This window comes from Monodon monoceros, unplaced genomic scaffold, assembly GCF_005190385.1.
Source record: "Monodon monoceros isolate NGI ecotype Baffin Bay Population unplaced genomic scaffold, NGI_Narwhal_1 Super_Scaffold_12, whole genome shotgun sequence".
NCBI lineage: Eukaryota > Metazoa > Chordata > Mammalia > Artiodactyla > Monodontidae > Monodon > Monodon monoceros.
The window spans coordinates 102,043,599-102,064,439 of record NW_021703768.1 but is presented as its reverse complement, the minus strand read 5'-3'; the positions used below and the strand labels follow the sequence as shown (position 1 = coordinate 102,064,439).

Sequence of the window (20,841 nt, the reverse complement as noted above, 5' to 3'; positions counted from 1 at the left end):
TCAAAATGGATTAGAGACCTAAATGTAAGATCGGACACTATAAGACTCTTAGAGGAAAACATAGGCAGAACACTCTTTGACATAAATCACAGCACTATCTTTTTGGATCCACCTCCTAGAGTAATAAAAATGAAAACAAAAATAAACAAATGGGACCTACTCAAACTTAAAAGCTTTTGCACAGCAAAGGAAGCCATAAACAAAATGAAAAGACAACCCACAGAATGAGAGAAAATATTTGCAAACAAAGCAACCGACAAGGGATTAATCTCCAGAATTTACAAACAGCTCATCAGCTCAATATGAAAAAAACAAACAACCCAATCAAAAAATGGGCAGAAGATCTAAATAGTTCTCCAGTGAAGACATACAGATAGCCAAAAAGTACATGAAAAGAGGCCCAACATCACTAGTTATTAGACACATGCAAATCAAATCTACAGTGGGATATCACCTCATACCGGTCAGAATGGCCATCATCAAAAAGTCTACAAATAGTAAATGCTGGAGAGGGTGTGGAGGAAAGGGAACCCTACACTGTTGGTGGGAACGTAAATTGGCACAGCCATTATGGAAAACAGTATGGAGATTCCTTAAAAAATTAAAAATGGAGCTACCATATGATCCAGCAATCCCACTCCTGGGCATATATCTGGAGAAAACCATAATTCGAAAAGCTACATGCACCGAGTGTTCATTGCAGCACTATTTACAATAGCCAGGACATGGAAGGCAACCTAAATGTCCATTGACAGAGGAAAGGATAAAGAAGATGTGGTACATATGTACAATGGAATATTACTCAGCCATAAAAAAGAATGAAATAATGCCATTTGCAGCAACATGGATGGACCTAAAGATTATCATACTGTGTGAAGTAAGTCAGAGAAAGACAAATACCATGATATCACTTATATGTGGAATCTTAAAAAAAAAAAAAAAAAAAGATACAACTGAACTTATTTACGAAACAGAAACAGATGCACAGACATAGAAAACAAACTTAAGATTACCAAAAGGGAAATGTTGGAGGGAGGGATAAATTAGGAGTTTGTGATTGACTTATACACACTACTATATATAGAATAGATGATCAACAAGAATATAAGCACAGGATTGTATAGCACAGGGAACTCTACTGAATATTATGTAACAACCTAAATGGGAAAAGAATTTGAAAAAGAATGGACATATGTATATGTATAACTGAATCACTCAGTTGTACACCTGAAACTAACACAACATTGTAAATCAACTATACTCCAATATAAAATAAACATTAAAAAATAATAATAAATATCAGTATTAGATATGAAATCATTTCAAGTTTTTTTTTTTTTTTTTTGTGGTATGCGGGCCTCTCACTGTTGTGGCCTCTCCCGTTGCGGAGCACAGGCTCCGGACATGCAGGCAGCGGCAATGGCTCACGGGCCCAGCCGCTCCATGGCATGTGGGATCTTCCCAGACTGGGGCACGAACCCGTGTCCCTTGCATCGGCAGGTGGACTCTCAACCACTGCGCCACCAGGGAAGCCCCTCATTTCAAGTTTTAAAATGGAGAGTAGATTGGGAGGAAGTGGCAGACAGTGCCTACCACTGAAGAAATTTATGCAACTTATGAAGGATAAGAGCTAATGCAATGGTAATTAATTACAAGGCATTACCAAAGTTAGTAATGAAAAGACGGAAGCCTGTGAGCTGTTGATAGGGCATTTCTTCTGGAGAAATGAGTGATTAATTATCAGAGCATAATTTCATTATAATTGTTATGTTTCTTAAGAAATATCCATGCAAAAATTTATTACTTTGAGTAAATTGATTTTTTTTTTAAGTAAATTGATTTTTAAGTTATGTTCATATGTGTATGTTGACAGACGACATCGTTTTCACTGTTTGAGGTGGTTTTTCAAATGTAAGAAAATAATCTGAACAAAAACCCCCCAGTTCATGGACTGAGACTCTTAAAAAAACGTTCAGTTTAAAAGGCTCCCACCCAAGCACCCCTCCTTCCTAACATATGCATTCTCATACACTTTTGCTATCTTCTGGATTTTTCCTTTAATTCATTGTTTTCTGTTTACCCTTTTTTCCTAAGTGTTTTCTACCTTCTTGCCTAAAAAGCATTGGCAAAGTAATTTTAACTATTTGTGCCTAATAACAGAGGATATCGCAAAAGTTCAGATGCCTCTTTTCTCTTAAGTTACTGTAAGTGAATTAAGAAGAAAAGAAAACATGGTGTTAAATTCCTGGTTCAACTCCAGACTTCTACTTCATGAAAGAAAATAGTCTCATTCTTTCAGTACAGTAACCTTCATTGCAGACCACTTCTATTCCTTATCCCACAGACTTTCTGCTTTAGAAACAACACTGTAAACATATTTCAAGGTCACTAGGAATCACTGATGTGCTACAGACCACATTTGAGATGCAACACTTTAAGAAGAAATTTAATAGACCTTGCGATTACCGTAGTGAATTGTGTTCTGCCACTGTTTTTGGAAGATTAAAATTAATACCTTCATCAAATAGGCACAATTTATATGTGTGAAAGTTACTTCAATTTTTTTTCTAAGGCTTTTTATTCAAAACACATTGTATTTGAATATAAAATTGGAATCCTCTATCTGCTTTTGTTCAGAGGATTGTTTGTGCAACTTCTTGTTTAAATTGGATTAGTACCATGTTAATTTTACATTGCCTCTGGTGAATAGCCACGGGGCTATAATCTCTGCCAGTAATTTGTCACAGCAAAATCCTCTGGAGGGCCATACAAAACATTTGTGTAGTACGGATTAGACGGCGAAAGCCATATCTTAGATTGTTAATAAATGTTAATGACAAAACCCAGCTGGTAAAGCTTGGAAATAAGACCTAATGCTCCGTGCCTGTTGCCAAAAGAATGTTTAAACAGAGATTTCCATTACTCAAAGGTGACCCAGTATAGTCAATTTGTGAATTTAAAAAAATCATAATCTTCCAATTATTTGGAAAAAACCCTTTTCTTCTGATTCAAAAGCATAAAACCCTGTTTCCATGTTGTAAACTTTTTTGTTCTTGGGTAACTGGGTAGGCAACAGCTGTAAAATATAAATAAGTGTAACGTAAAATGGGTCCTAACTTAGAAGACAAGGAAACGATATCCATACAGTCTGGATTTGCTATCTTTGGTATGATGTATAACACTGACTTTAAAGAGTTCTGGTTGTTAGACATTTAAGGGGTAATTTAGTTTCTTTTTTTCCCATCTCCAAGCTAAGATTGTTACTTTACTGTGTTCTAAGTAGCATATTTATTTTAAAACATTTCTTGACACATTAGAATATAGTTATGGAGGAAGAATAACAGCCACTACTTTTTAAAAATAAATGAATCATTGTTAAAAGGTATGAATTTGTTGTTCTGGGAAATTTAAATTTCCCAGAAATTTATCATGTCTGAAACATTAAAACTAGGTATGTTTGTTCACAGGACAGGAAACAGAACTAAGATTTTGGGTAGGATGTGAGTCCCTTACCATATTTGTGCACAGTAGATCTGTTTAAAACTAAGCTGATATATTTAGTTAAAACAACACAGACTTCATTGGCTGACATCAGCACTATCTTGTCCAGCCTCCTGCTTATCCACTCAGAGTAATTAATTTGATTAATTTACAAGTAATTTAGCCAAGGATGGGATGTAAATCTTTGTTTAAGAAAACAGTTGGAGGTCCAAGTCTTGGTTAAAAACTGTGTCTTGAAACCATCCAGGCCCTCCTACTGACTTGTCAGCTCTGGGTTATTTTCAGAAAACTTGACTTGAGCTCCTTAGTTTAGCTGTAAGTTTTTTCCCACAGACTTACATGGTATGTGTGAGTGGGAGAGTAAGTAGTGGCCACGTTTTAGCCGCTGTTTAGTCTAGTGTATGCATGTTTACATCTCCTCTCTGGATTTATAGGCAGCCAAGGCAAAATAAAGATTATACTCACTTGATTGAGGAGCCTTTAACCCAGAGCACCTGGCAGCAGAGAGGATTTCTTCCTCTAACCTCTAATTTTTGTGTGTGCGTGTGTGATTATTATTAATGATATATACTTGATTAAAAATTCAGGGCATTTAAAGGCTTTTCTTATGTTTAAGGATTAAAATGTTTCAAGGTTTATAAAGTTACAGTTTTACAAAATAACCTAAAATTAAATAATTGACCATTTTTTTCCTGTTTGCAATTATATTTGCTTAGTGTAAAAGAAATCCAAATTTTGCAGCATCATGACATAGAAAAATAATAGTCACTGGTAACCTTATCACCTCCTCAGCCAGAGATAACAACTTGGTGTATCCTTGTCTGGATTTTTTTTCCTTTCTTTATTTTCTAATAATTACTCTTTAAATGAAATATATCATACATTCCAAAGAGGGGGAAAAAAGAAGATTCTTCTGCACTTCAACCCCCACCTTCTAGTGTAAGAAACAGCATTATCAGTGCTCCTTGTGCCTTTTCTAACCTGCATCCTCTCCGCAGGTAACTACTTAGCTGAATTTGGTATTTATTATTCCTTTGCTTTTCTTTATAAGCTTATAAGGTATTAAAAATATTGGTAAACAACAGTTTACTTTTGTATGTTTTTAAACTTTATATACATGGAAATATTCTGTTTGAATCATTCTTCTGTGACTACCTTGTGTGATTCAAAATTTAGCTATTTTGATGCAGTAGCTAAAGTTTATTTTATTGCTTTATAAAACTTAAACATATGAATATTCTAAGTTTTCTGAAAATAAGACAACAGTGAAATATTTTATACATTAAAATTTTTCTCTAGTGTTTAAATCTAAAAGTAGAACTTCTGGTCATAGGGTTCACTCATTTCTTCTGCTTCACTAAATGTTGTGAAATTACTTTCCAAAGTGGTTGTACAAATCTGCAGTTCCCAAGAATGGTGTATAATTGTTATTCTTCACACCATGTCTAACACTTGGCTGTTATCAGATGTATTAATTTTTTCCAGTTTGGTGGGTCTGAGATCATATCATTCTGTGGCTTAAATTTTCATTTCCCTGATTATTGGCTTTGAGCATCTTTTCATTTGTTTATTAGACTTGCATGTGGAATGTCTTATTGTCTTTTGCTCAACAGAAATAAATTAACAGATTTTGGAATCACCAGACACAAAGTTAGAGATAACTACTAGGAAATAGGTGATATGATGGAGAGATGTATTAGAGAAGTAGAACCTTTTCAATCATATAGACATTCTGGAACTGAAAAGTATCACAAATGAATTGTAAGATTCAATAGATGAATTAACAGCAGAACCAAGGATATGTGAACTGAAGATAAACCAATAAAAAGTGTCCAAACTGGAACAGAAGAAAGGATGGAAAATACAACAAAGAACATAAGTGACATACAGGATAGGGTATATGAGACTGACTACTTTTTGTGTAGCCACAGACCCCTGTGTTAGTCTGTTTGGGCTGCTGTAACCAAATAGCACAGACTAGATGGCTTATAAACAACAGAAATTTGTTTCTCACATTTCTGAAGGCTGGAAGTCTGAGATCAAAGTGTACACATGGTCAAGTCCTGTGTCGAGAGGGTCCACTTCCCCGTTCATAAATGGCCATCTTTCCACTGTCTTCACATAATAGAAGAGCTAGAGAACTCTGCTGGGTCTCTTTTGTAAATAATTTAAAATAGTCAAACTACTAGAGCTCGTTAAAGAATTTGGTAAAGTTGCAGGATACAAAATTAATACACAGAAATCTCTTGCATTCCTATACGCTAACAATGAAAGATCAGAAGGGAAATTAAGGAAACAATTCCATTTACCATCACATCAAAAAGAATAAAATAGCCAGGAATAAACCTATCTAAGGAGGCAAAAGACCTGTACTCAGAAAACTATAAGATACGGATGAAAGAAATCAAAGATGACACAAAGAGATGGAAAGATATACCATGTTCTTGGATTGGAAGGATCAGTATTGTCCAAATGACTACCCAAGGCAATCTACAGATTCAGTGCAACCCCTATCAAATTACCAATAGCATTTTTCACCGAATTAGAACAAAAAAATTTACAGTTTCTGTGGAAACACAAAAGACCCCAAATAGCCAAAGCAATCTTGAGAAAGAAAAACGGAGCTGGGGGAATCAGATTCCCTGACTTCAGGCTATACTACAAAGCTGCAGTCATCAAAACGGTATGGTACTGGCACAAAGACAGAAATATAGATCAATGGAACAGGATAGAAAGTCCAGAGATAAACCCATGCACCCATGGTCACCTAATCTATGACAAAGGAGGCAAGAATATGCAGTGGAGAAAAGACAGCCACTTCAATAAGTGGTGCTGGGAAAACTGGGCAGCTGCATGTGAAAGAATGAAATTAGAACATTCTCTAACACCATACACAAAAATAAACTCAAAATGGATTAAACACCTAAATGTAAGACCAGACACTATAAAACTCTTAGAGGAAAACATAGGCAGAAACTCACTGACATAACTCGCAGCAATATCTTTTCAGATCCACCACCTAGAGTAATGAAAATGAAAACAAAAATAAACAAATGGACCTAATCAAGCTTAAAAGCTTTTGCACAGCAAAGGAAACCATAAAGGAAAAGACAACCCACAGAATGGGAGAAAATATTTGCAAACGAAGCTACTGACAAGGGATTAATCTCCAAGATATACAAACAGCTCATGCAGCTCAATATGAAAAAAACAACCCAATCAAAAAATGGGCAGAAGATCTGAATAGACAGTTCTCCAAGGAAGACATACACAGGGCCAAAAAGTACATGAAAAGAGGCCCAACATCACTAGTTATTAGAGAAATGCAAGTCAAAACTACAATGAGGTATCACCTCACGCCGGTCAGAATGGCCATCATCAAAAAATCTACAAACAGTAAATGCTGGAGAGGGTGTAGAGAAAAGGGAACCCTCCTACACTGTTGGTTGCAATGTAAATTGGTACAACCACTATGGAAAACAGTATGGAGGTTACTTAAAAAACAGCTACCATGTGATCCAGCAATCCCACTCTTGGGCACATATCTGGAGAAAACCATAATTCGAAAAGATACATGCACCGAGTGTTCATTGCAGCACTATTTACAACAGCCAAGGCATGGAAGCAACCTAAATGTCCATTGACAGAGGAAAGGATAAAGATGATGTGGTACGTATGTACAATGGAGTATTACTCAGCCATAAAAAAAGAATGAAATAATGCCATTTGCAGCAACATGAATGGACCTAGAGATTGTCATACTGAGTGAAGAGAAAGAAAAAGATCGTATGATATCACTTATATGTGGAATCTAAAAAAAATGGTACAAATGAACTTATTTACAAAACAGAAATAGAGTCACAGTTATAGAAAACATATGGCTACCAGGGGGAAAGGGGGAAGGAGGGGTAAGTTAGAAGTTTGGGATTGACATATACACACTACTATATATAAAATAGTTAACAAATAAGAACCTACCGTATAGAACAGGGAAGTCTACTCAATACTCTGTAATGACCTATATGGAAAAAGAATCTAAAAAAGAGTGGATATATTTATATGTATAACTGATTCACTTTGCTGTAGAGCAGAAACTAACACAACATTGTAAATCACCTGTAGTCCAATAAAAATTAATTTAAAAAAAATAGCCCCAAAGCAAAGAAAATATTTAAAGCCATGGATGAAGAGGGAAACGTTTCCTTCACAGGAGCAACAATGAGATTGACAGATGAACTTTCAACAGTAGTAAAGGAATTCATAGTGGAATAACATCCTTAAAGTACTGAAAAGAAGTAATGGCCCACCTAAATTGAGTAGCCAGTGAAAATGTACTTCATTATTGAAAGCGACGTAAGACTTTCAGACTAACAAAAATTGGGAGAAAACAATCACAGTATTTGTTGGGTTTAAAATATAGAGAATTAAAATTCATGGCAAATAATAGTACAAAAGATATGAAGGGATAAATAGAGTTAAAATGTTTAAAGTATGTTGCATTGTCTGTGAAGTTGTAAAGGTCCTAATTTCCATGTAAAAGAAGAGTAAAAATAAGCTGATAGAAGGGAAAAATAGAATGACATAAAATATTAGATAAATCTAAAAAAAGACAAAAGGAGAGAAGCAGAACATAAAATAGATGGAAAAAGTAGAAAATAGTAATATGTAAAGATTTAAACCCATATATATCACCCATTTCTTTAAATATAAATGGACTGAATACCATTATTAAAGACATATTCAACTAAAACCTGAATTAAAAAAGCAACAGTATGTGACTTACATATAAGGACGCTTTAACTATAAGTACACAATGGTTGAATTTAAAAAGAGGGGAAATTGTATGTTACATTAATATTAACCCACAGAGCTTAGACTCTAGGGCAAGAGGCATTACTGTAGTTTAAGAGAGTTTTCATAATCATAAAAGGGTCTGTCACCTAGAAGCTGACAACAGTTCTACATTGAGTGTTCCTGGTAACAGCCACAAATTTATATAAAGCAAAAATTAATAGAACTAAAAGGAGAAATGGACAAGCGCATAATAATGGTAGATTTTACCGTAACTCTCCTGGGAACTGATAGAGCAAACCAACAATGGATAATAAGATTTAGATGACCTAACCATTGTTATATGTAGAATACTTCATCAAAGTCCCAGGGGGTTTCCCTGGTGGTGCATTGGTTGAGAATCTGCCTGCTAATGCAGGGGACATGGGTTCGAGCCCTGGTCTGGGAGGATCCCACATGCTGCAGAGCAACTAGGCCCGTGAGCCACAACTACTGAGCCTGCGCTCTGCAACAAGAGAGGCCGCGATAGTGAGAGGCCCGTGCACTGCGATGAAGAGTGGCCCCCCCTTGCCACAACTAGAGAAAGCCCTCACACAGAAATGAAGACCCAACACAGCCATAAATAAATAGATAGCCAAGCATTTGAAGCCCTCTAAAAAATAAATAAATAAATAAACAAGTCCCAGGATACACATCATTTTCTAGTGCACTGGAACATTTAGCTAAATTGCTCATATGCTGAATCGAACAGCAATTCTAAACAAATTTCAGAGGATTGTAATTCAGAATATGTTCTCTGAGCACAGTGAGATTAAGCTAGAAATTAGTAATAAAAAGATAATAAGTATCCCCCATGATTGAAATAGTACACTTCTTATAACCCATGGCTAAATTGGAGACCACAAATGAAATTAGAAAATGTCTTGAACTAAATAATTAAAACATGTAAAGACATGAGCTTTAATGACAATTGTGCTTAAGGAGATTTATAGCCTCAGGTTCACTTGAAAAATATCAATAAGAAAAGCATGAAATCTATTCTCTAAATATCCCTTTCAAACAGTAAGCAAATAGGAAATTAGGAGGAAGGAAATAATCAAAATGAGTAAAAATTGATGAAATATGGGGAAAATGTACAGCAAGATCAACAAAGTTGGCAAAGAGTGTTCAAGGACCAAAACAATAGGCAGTAACTCCCAATATCAACGTTTAAAAAAATGGGACAGGGCTACAGATCCACAGACATTTAAGGACATAAGAGAATGGTATGAAACTTTTATGTGAATATGAGACACAGAACTCACAAAACCAATACAAAAAGAAACATAATAGAAGTAGTCATATAGCTATTAGAGAAATTTAATATGTAATGAAAAACCTTTACCAAAAGAAGGCTCCAGACCTAAATGGCTTCACGTTTCAATTTTAGTAAACATTTTAGAAAGAACTAACACTAATCTTACACAAACTGTTTCAGAAACTATAAAGAGAGAATACTTCTCACTTTTTAAAAAAACGAGACCAGCATTATCTTGATCCTAAAATCTGACAAGGACATTATAAGAAAATTAATTGGCCAATCTCATGAACATAGATATAAAACTTGTAAGCATCACAACTAAGTTTATTTATGAAACAAAGGGGAAGTTGACTATTTACCCCCTTAAAAAATAAAAGAAGACTTCCCTGGTGGCGCAGTGGTTAAGAATCCGCCTGCCAATGCAGGGAACACGGGTTCGAGCCCTGGTCCGGGAAGATCCCACATGCCACAGAGCAACTAAGCCCGTGTGCCACAACTACTGAGCCTGCACTCTAGAGCCCGTGAGCCACAACTACTGAGCCCACGTGCCGCAACTACCGAAGCCCGTGCGCCTAGAGCCCAAGCTACGAAACTCGGAGAAGCTACTGCAATGAGAAGCCCACTCACCACAACTAGAGGAAGCCCGCACGCAGCAACGAAGACCCAACAACAAAGACCCAATGCAGCCAAAAATAAATAAATTTATAAAAGAAAAAAAAAATAAAGGAGAAGAAATCAAATGCTCCTATCAAAAATGCAGAAAAAGTCAGTACCCATTCATAGTAACAATTCTTAGCAAACTAAGAATGTAGGGGAAATTTCTTAATCTAATAAAACCTACCAAAAAATATTTCTTAAAGGTTTTCCTCTGAGATCAGGAATGAGAGAAAAATGCCCTCTATTATCATTTCTTAATATTGTACTAGAGGTTCTATCCAGTGTAACAGGCGGAAAGGGTCTATCATCTGGAAAGGAAAAAGTAAAACTGTTGTCATTTGCAGATGACAGTTGTTATGTACATAGAAAACCAGAAAGTATCTACAGATGACCTATTAGAATTAATAAATGAGTTTAGCAAGCTTGCTGGAAACAAAACGAGTATGTAAATATCAATTTTAATTCTCTATACCAGAGGCAGAGAACAGAAATTTTTAAACTCTGCCATTTGCAGTAGCATTTAAAAACTTGAAACTCCTAGGCGCACATTCCGAGAAAGATGCTACTCAGTATATAGAGAAGTATAAAATATTGTTAGACAAAATTAAAGAAGACCTGAATAATTGGAGAGGTAAACTATGTTCACTGTTTGAAGAATTAATATTGTAAAGATAATGGTTTTGGCCAAATTTGATTTGTAGATTCAGCATAATCATAAGCAGTTCCAGTTTTTTTTCAACCCTAGAAATTGATATTTATATGAAAACACACAAGTCAAGAATAAGAATTTTGAAGACAGAAGACATACTATCAAATATCCAGAGTTATTGTTACAAAAGTTACAGTAATTAAGACAGTGAAGTTTAATGGAAGGATAGAGAGTCCAGAAACAACTCATATATAAAAGGACAGAGGTGATGTATAACAGGTGACACTGCCAAGCAGTGGGGGAAAAAGTTGTTTTCCAGTAAATGTTGCTAAGTCAATTGGAGCTCTATATGCGGAGAAGAAGAAACTTGATCTCACCATACACAAAACCAATTGCATATGAGTTTTTGATAAATGAAGCTTCAAGAGGGTAATGTAAAGTAGTGTCTTCAAAACAGGCACATAGGGACTTCCCTGGTGGCACAGTGGATAAGACCCCACACTACCAATGCAGGGGGTCTGGGTTCGATCCCTGGTCAGGGAACTAGATCCCACATGCATGCCGCAACTAAGACCCCATATAACCAAATAAATAAATAAAAATTAAAAACAAAAAACTGAGGCAGACAAAAAGACAGATAAATTTGGACCATATTAGAATTAAGTAAACAACACCATTAAAGTAAAAGGCAAGACAAAGACTAGTGGAAAATATTTACAATTTAAATAATTGACAAAGGATTTATCCAGTATATGTAAAGAACCACACACATATCAATAAGGAAGGATGGACTGCCAAGTAGAACAATAGGCCAAATGGTTGAACAGGAATTTTACAGAATAAGAATGCCATTAAAAATATTAAAACACGTTCAACCTCATTAGTATTTGAAAAAATGCAAAATAAAATCATGAGATACCACTGCATAAGTTATCAGAATGGTTTAAATGAAAAAAAAAAAAAAAACAACTGACATTACCCAGTTTTGGCAAGAGTATAGAGCACTGGAATGCTTACATGGGAGTGTAAATTAGTACTACTACTTTAAAAACAGACCATATTTACTAATATTGAAATTCTTAAACCCAATGACCCAGCACTTTGAATCGCACGTATATACGCAGTAGAAATGCATACAAAAGTCCATGAATGTATGATAATGTTCACATCAGCTTTAAAATACAAAACTGGAAACTTAACGCAAATGTCCCTCGGCAGTGGAATGAAAAGACTGTATATTCATCCAATAGAATGCTAAGTAGTACTGTGAATCATCAACTACACATAATACGGACGGATCTGAAAAAATATTTAGCGAAAGAAGCCAGACATAAACTTACATTGTACAGTTCCACATACAGAAAGTTCAAAGCAGTGAAAACTTATTCATGGTGTTAGAAATTAGTCCTATCTTTGGTGAAGGATGAGTGGTCAGTGACTTGGGCGGGAGCACAGAGGGGCTTCTGGGGTTACGATAATCTCCTGTTTCTTATTCTGGATGGTGGTTATGTGAGTAGTTCACTTTGTAAAATTTGACCAAAGTGCACGTTTATGATTTGGTAGTTTTGTTATTCAGTAAATGCTTCTTTTTTAAAAAAGATGATATTACCTATTGATCTAAGCTTTCCCATTTAGGGGCTCTGTCCTAAAGAAAGAAAAGCACTCCTGGTCCCTAAGGAAATCTATAGAAAGATTCATGAGCTAACTGTGTTAGATGACAGGATGTCTTACTGCAGCATTCCAAAATCTCCGTTATTGAGAGAGTGGTTGACTAAATCATGGAATATCCATTGTGTGGAATGTCACACATTTATATAAAAGAAATTTTATCATGTGCATAGATTTCTATGTAAGCCTTGAAAAAAGAGTGGAAAGGCATATTATCTCTTGAGGTAGGAGTGGAGTTACTAGTACAGGGACAGTTATTGAATCTTAGTACCTCTTTGTATAATTTGTATTTTTGTATAATTAATTTGTATAATTTACCATTCCTTTATCTAATTGTAATTTCTTAGATAATTTTGTATAATTAACCATTTCTTAAATACTACTCTTACCATTGGTCCTGTGGCAACTCATTGTGTTGATAGCAGACTCTTTCTTGCCTCTAACTACTATTAGATCTTACGATATTTAGCTAACCTCAATCACTGATTGGGCCATGAGTGGTTATGGCTTATAACAAGAAGGGAAATCACAGAAAAGTTTGTAAAGAGAACCTGGGCTTTCTAGATAATAGAATCTGCAGTGTGTGGCTCTATCATGGGTGCTGTCACGGAGGATTATAATCATAAGTCAAAGTCATATAAATATATTTATTCCTAACATTAGAGATCTGGCTTGTTTCTTTCAAGCGGGAGCAAGAAAGTCAAATGGCTCGTCTTAAAAAACAGCAAGAAGAGTTGGAACAGATGAGACTACGTTACTTGGCTGCTGAGGAAAAAGATACAGTAAACACTGAGAGACAAGAATTGTTGGATATAAGAAATGAACTGAACAGGTATAATAACTAAGAAATTACTTTTTTTTGCATACAAAAACTAAAGTTCAAATAGGACAACTTTTTATTTAGTCATTGGTCTAGGGAAAGTACAACATCAGGTCTTTCAAGAATAAGGTACATCATATATAAAATGTAGCTGAGTTATACAATAGAAAATCTTTGCCAAAGACCATTACTCTTAACATTTTTTTGCCATGAACGTAGCCGTGTTTAGCTTTTTTGTTTCCACTCATAGCATTAGTACTTTAAATTTTATTCCTGTGTGACTATTTTAGGATTATTGCTACTATTTCAAGGTAATTGATTATACTGAATTTTTAATTACATATAAAGTAAAAAAAATTTCAAATATTGTTATATTCTTAATGTAAGTAATACAGAATATAGCTCTTAATTATTGCCCTGTGTGTCAGCAGCTATTTTAAATGCCTTATATGCCTATCTCCACTTTTTTTAATCCTCGAAGCAACTTTTTGAGGAAGATATTATCCCCATTTCGAGATGAAGAAACCAAGGATTAAAGAGATTTATGTACCCTTTCCAAGGTCACACAGCTAGTAAATCGGGGAGCCAGAGTTCATATCTGATTCCAGAGGTTGTATTTTTAACTACTCTGCAACAGTGGGCTTCTCTATAGTGTCATGTTCATCTTAGTTACAATTTCAAGTATTTGATGTTAGAAAAGTATCATTAGGAAGCAGTATTAGAACAAATTACTGTCTCTTTAAGGGGAGTGTACAGGAAGACTTTCTAACTTAGTTTAGCAAGAGACTAGTATTTTTGTTGCAGCGAAGCATACTGTCTTAGCTCAGGCTGGCAGAACAAAATACCATAGATTGGGTGACTTAAACAACAGAAATTTATTTTCTCACAGTTCTGGAGGCTAAAAGTTCAAGATCAAAGTGCCAGCATGGTTAGTTTCTGGTGAGGACTCTCTTCCTGACTTGTTAGACAGCTGCCTTACCTCTGTGTCCTCACAAGCTCTACTGTGTCTCTTCTAATAAGTGCATAAATCTCATCATGACACCCCTGCTCATGCTCATCTAAACCTAATCATCTCCCAAAGGTTCCATCTCCAAATACCATCACATTTTGGGCTGGGGCTTTAAACATATGAATTTTGGGAGGACACAATGTGTACATAGGACATACATTTGACAGAATATCCCATGATATATCCCTATATAAATGGGGAAAATTCAGTCACTATATTAGGTGGGTTTGGAGCTGAATTACACCACTGCATTTAGAATATTAATGTATAAATATCAGTTGGAAAAGGTCAAGGTCTATAATGCATGCTGCAGGGCTCAATTCACACTATTATTCTCTTTTTGTTCAGCAGATATTTATTTGGTATCTACTATGTCATAGGTTTGGAAGATGTTACAAATTAATTTTAACATGTCCTTTGCCTTGCAAAATTTTGCTATTATATATAGCAATGTGTTTTAGTTTAGCAAATACATATTAAGCACCTACTGTTTGCTGAGCACTGTTTTGGTGGTTTAAACAAAGATAGCTATTTGCCGATAAGTCATATAAAATTAAAACTTATTATTAATGTCTTAATTAAGATTTAGGGAGAACTGAAACCAACAAGATTAAATACATTAGAAACAAAAGCAGAGTTCTCTGTATAAATTATAAGAAAAATCTCTCAAGTGATGGGCAAGACATAATAAAACAGTTGATGTGAGGAAGCCTAGGAGGGTTTAAGTGACTACTACTAACAATGTGACTTGGCTGCCAAAGAGCCAGTGCAGTTAGGGACATTCATAGGAGGAGTGTTCAATACACACTGTGGTAAAACCACCTCTGGGTTGTTCTTACCAGTGTGCAACAGACTTTAAGGGAAATCAGCTACCTAGAGAGCTGCCAAAGGAATGTGACCAAAAAGTGGTTAGGAGAGTGAGGGATATTAATTTGTAGAGAAGTCTTGGGCAAAGTATTAGAAAGTTCTCTTCAGATATCTGGAGGGCTACCATGTTAAAAATAATTCAGTAGGATTTCCTCTTGAACAGAATCATAGCCAGTTATTGGAGAGTATAAAGGCACATACTGAGTTCAATATAAGAAGGAACTTTCTAACAGCAATTCTAAAAGCAGTAGGTTCCTAGTGACACGAAGCTGGGTGAGTGGAGTCCATACATAGTGTTTGTCAGGAAAGTAAAGTTTCCTTTGATAACTTTATGGACTTCTTCAGCCACAGGGTTCTAAAATCCTGTTGTGATCATGAATGTTGATTGCATTTTAGTAAAGAATTGATAGGGATAATCTCTCAGTTGTGTAAAAATTTCATTTGTCCTTCATGCATAAACAGATGAACAGGGAAATGGTTGAACTTCCTGGTACATAGTCTGGCACTGTGTGTCATTAATCTCCCAAGAGGACCTATTCCTCCAAGAGAGCTGTTGTAAGAGTTAGAGTAGGGGAAACAGCTATTCAGAAGTCTTCTCTTACTCATCCCCATGTGTTGCTCAGTTTTACTAGTGTCCCATTAATCACTTGATTTCCACCCCAGTCTCAAAGCACAGGGCCCTCACTATTTAGGGTTTTTTTCTTAGAACAGAGAGAGGTATTTGGTGTCCTTTTTGGACTGTATACCTCAGTTTCTTGTTCTTTTGTGAGGGATCTTAGGAGTCAGTTCAGGTTTCAGAGGTATATGAACAAACAAGACTGTACACTCCCAGTGCTCCTTGTCTGTCGGGGCAGGACACTGTCCTCCCAGGCTCTTCCTCCCTCTCCCCCCAAACGCCATGTGTAATTTGAGAAGTGGATTTGGTTTCCATTGGCTTACTTACCATGAAGACCATCTAGAAGCAGGGGCTTAGACTCAATTGCTTTTTTATCTTACTTATAAAGACAAAGGTTAGGAGTAGTTGCAAATTAAATATTTTCGTAGCCTGTTACGTAGAGTATAAAGTTATGTCTTAGTTGTAGATTCCAAATTAAATTAAAACCTACTCTGTGTCCAAACTTAGTATACTTACTAAGTGATAGTAATGCTAAGTATACTTCCCATTTTCAAGGTAAAGTGATTGATGATATTCCATTGTAAAGACCCAAATCCCAGGCTGGCACCTGCTCCCCTTTCTTCATCTCTTAGATAAGATCATCATGCATATAACTTGAAGCTATCCATACAGTCTCTTAAAATGTACATGCCCTTTGAACCAGGCATTCACATCTATAGAATATCACTTTCTATGAATACTTAGTAATATAAGCTCCATAATAATGGGAACTTTTCTTCTTGATTCAACTGCAGTATCCCCCAAACCTAGCACTGTTTAGTAAGAGTAAATATTTGTGGGATGAATTTAGAAGAAAATTTTATGTTCAAAAAACATAACAAAAGTTTAATAACAACCTAAAGATCAATAATAATGATATAGGAAGATATTCATTATAGTAATAAGTGATACATATAATGTACAGAATTGCCTATATAGTTTTCTAAAAAGTTAGCAATACTGTGTTTAAAATACATGCATTTTTAAATTGAGAATACAGAAACTTATTACTCAGATTGGTTATCTCTGGTTAATAAGATTGTGATGATTTTCTTTTCTACACATTCCCCAAATTTCTACAGTTTTCATGTATTTTATAATTAGAAAAACAAGTATTGTTTTTAAAACTGTCTTTTATAAGTGCCCTAACTCTGCCCAACCAAGTGGTTTTTGTTTTCTTCCTGAAAATATTACTAAAAAATGTATTTTACCACTAAATCATTTTGTTTTTAAGTGGTGTTGTTAACCGAAAACCAGAAGAGTGTTTGTTGCTTGCTAGAGTGGCATGCGTTCTTGACTTCTCAGGTTAAGGCAACAAGAACAAAAACAGTACCAGGATTCCAGAGAGATTGCGAGTGGAAAAATGGATGGCCCACATGGCAGTGCATTGGAAGAAGGTTTGGATGATTATTTGACTCGCCTCATAGAAGAAAGGGATACTTTGATGAGGACGGGTGTGTATAATCATGAGGATCGAATAATAAGTGAACTTGACCGACAGATCGGAGAGATTTTGGCAAAAAACAATGCCAGTAATTAATAACATTTGGAAAATCTTTACAGAGACTCCAGGTCTGAATTTTAATTTAATAGTAAAGCCCTCAAAAGAAGGGAAAATGGATGTTTTACAATGCAATTTTCAGTTTTTTATAAGCAAAATTTTGTATGTTATTGTATAGTATTTATTCGATTTTATTCACTTTATGCTACCTCTCCCACTCTGGTTTATTTGTAATTGCGTTTTATATTCTCATTTTTAATGACTTTTCAGTGTTTCTCATAATTTATAATTTCATGGCTAACTTTCAGAACAGCTTTTCACTAAATTTGTTCTCAGAGAAATGACTGTAGTAATTTCCAGTTACATAATTTTTTATGTTGAGCCAAAAGAGTACATGTTGCACTTTAAAAATGCTGTCCTGTTCATTTGAATAGAGGTATCTTAAAAGTTGAGACCACTTGTAAATGCAACTAGTTTTATTTAATTCATTTTAGATGAGCTGTCTGTTTTAACTTGTAACATTTGCAGGTGACAAGTTCGAAAACAGAAAGGATCAGTGCAGAGAAGCCATTTGTGATCTATTGAGTGACAAATTAGTCATTTATTTAAATAAAGTTAATACAGATTAAACTTGTTTCAACAGCTATTGAATTTTCAATTTTTTAGTATACTCTTAACTTTTAAGAATATGAAGTAATAGCTTAGTAAGTTTTCTCTGTCAGTCTCCTGCTCAAGATTGCATTGTTTTCTTTTGTTAAAAATAGAGATTTCATTTTCCAGTAATAGTAATACTAGTTGTTAATGTAAACCCTCTGTAATAAAACATGGAAACAGATGCATAAACGCTTTAGCTAAGAAAGTAGAGTGAAAACCTATTTTTGACTCCCCCTGAATTTAATCAGTCTTTTACAAAAGAACATGAGATTAAGCCATTGGATTTATGTAGTGCCATGTCAGTATAAATTTTTAAGAATTCCTTTACATCGTATTCTTCAGAGCCAACATTTGCCCTCAAAGCAACACTTTCCACTTCCTTTTACAGGGTACTAAAAAGGTTTGATTAGCAAATTCACAGATTAGGTGAGCTTTGAAATATATGTAGTTTAAAATTTCTTACTTCCAAATATAATAAATTTTAAGTATATACTTTAAGAAATATATACTATTTACTGATAACTTCCACAAAAACAGAATAGGCTATTTGGTGACACTAAATTTTCTGTTGTTTTCAAGGTGGTATATTTCTTGTTTGGGAAATTAAAGTCCCTACATGCTTTATATGTTTCTTTCCTCCCCCCCTTGTTAACAAGTATTAATCTGAAAACAACCCAAGAGTAAATAGAGAAATTACTGAGAGAATAATGAATATGTGAATTATAGCAAGAATGTGAAGTATTAATTATGGCTATATATTTTCTCTCATTGATTTTTGTGCCACATGAATGGAACAGAAGTATTCTTTTTATTTGGGAAGGTCTTGGGGAAATATTGTGACTGTGCCTTCAATTGCACTGTGTGCTGCATGTGACTGTTTTCAGACACTAGAGGGGGCCTTAGATTTAAAGAAACAAAAAGGACGTTTCTAAAATGGATGTGCGGTTTGCCTTCTCTAATCTTTTGGCTATGTATTTCATCAAATAAAAATGACACTTGTATGCATCTTTGAGTTTCTGAGCAGTCTGTTACTTTTTTGTTAAACGGATTGGGCAAGTGCTTGGCACTTGCTGTATCAAGTTACTTTGTATTTTGGGTTTTTAAGTGCTTACATTGCAGATAGATACTTTTATATGTTCTAAAACTGATTGGGAGACTCTGAAATTTTAACACCTTTTTATGGTCCTGTAGCAACAGACATTTCATTTGTAAGTGGCATTTACCGTATTTATACTGATTGCTCTTACTAAATTATCATCGGTGCCTGGGAGTTGAGTTATGACCATAGTAGAGAGATGAGTGAATGACCAAGTGAGTAGGTGAGTGAATAAGAAGTTTCCTCAGTACTATATGTAACAGCAGACCTTTCATCAGGTATTTTCATGTGAAACAAAGTTTACCTTTAAAATGTTTGTGATTCCTTTTCACGGAGAAAGCCTAGTTCCATGTGTAAGGCTAGCACATACTGCGCGGAAGGTGTATTACTACGTCTTCCCGGTATGTGTGGTGCCATGTCTGTATAAATTGGAAGAGTTCCTTTACAGGTATATCCCAGTGATTTCTATATAGACTTGGGATCCTGTTGCTTCCAGCAGGTGTGGAAGTTTTGAGTATGATTTAAGGACGTATTAAGGCACTGCATGAACAATTTTAAGATTACAACAGGCAAGTCTGATCAGATGACTTTCTCATCCACTTACTGCTCTGTCCAGATACGTCCCAGCCCGAATCTGAGTCCTCAGATTGCCCCAGTACATTTTGCTTGTCCTCAGCCACCTCCGAATGGACTGACTGACCTGGTTCTTACAGTCTATAAAAAGGGTCCCCTGGTAGCTATGGATGGACTTTGAAAATTTGGCCTCTCACTACCATTGTGTCTGGCTTGACTGAATACCTGACTTGACTTTTTCATTGATATAATTCACATACCATAGGATTCACCATTTTAAAGTATGCACTTCCGTGGTTTTTAGTATATTCACACGGTTGTGCAGCCATCATTGCTATCTAATACTGAAACGTTTTCACCATCCCCTAAAGAAGCACCACACTCATTAGCAATCATTCCCCCTTTACCCCTCTCCCCAGCCCTTGACAGCCACTTAGCTACTTTCTGTCTCTGTGGATTTGTCTATTCTGGACATTTCATATAAATGAAATTCCAAATTTGATCCTAAAATCGGAAACCTTAAGTATTTTTGTGTGCCCAGCTTCTATGGTATATAGCATTTTATCAGATGTTAAATTAAATGAAACAGATGCAGAAGGCCCAAATAAGGGTATAACATTTATCAATCAGTTAGTATAGCTCAGCTGTTCTATTATCCATTACCTAGTAAAGCAGTGACCTAAAATAGAGAACGGTAGATAATGTTCTGCCGTAGCACCTCTGAGCAGTCCTCTTATGCTGGAAATGGATTATTGATACAGGGCATGTGTCGTGCCACTGGTATCCTATCAAAATTGCACACTTTCCCGCGTGATTTCTAGAGTGGGGATAAGGAGAAGCATGTTTAACTAGAATAGAAGGTCCATGAGGACAGAGGTTAGGTCTGTCTTACTTTCTGCCATTTGCCAGGACTAAAATAGTGGCTTCCCCAGGTAGGTACTCAATAGTTGCTGCATTCATGAAGAAAAAATAGTGTATATGGCCTGCCAGTCAAAACAGACATAAAAATTAACGACTGAGGTACTGGGAGAATGCGCTTTCCTGGCCTCACTGACCCGGCTCTGTTGAAACTGAGGGATTCGTTTGTTGGATTGTTTGGC

General features: G+C 35.5%; 1 protein-coding gene across 3 annotated transcripts in view; it reads left to right on the top strand.

Moving 5' to 3' along the window:
• CEP120 (centrosomal protein 120) overlaps positions 1–19,084 on the top strand; it is a 78,987-nt gene extending 59,903 nt beyond the window's left edge. For 2 of the 3 annotated variants that reach the window (XM_029216594.1, XM_029216595.1), the window contains exons 20-21: positions 13,253–13,398; positions 17,223–19,084. In XM_029216594.1, coding sequence (XP_029072427.1) covers positions 13,253–13,398; positions 17,223–17,457 — 381 coding nt within the window. In that variant the 3' untranslated portion in view covers positions 17,458–19,084. The remainder of the gene's footprint in view (positions 1–13,252; positions 13,399–17,222) is intronic. The other variant, XM_029216596.1, reaches the window with a different exon arrangement.
• The last annotated feature ends 1,757 nt before the right edge of the window (positions 19,085–20,841 follow it).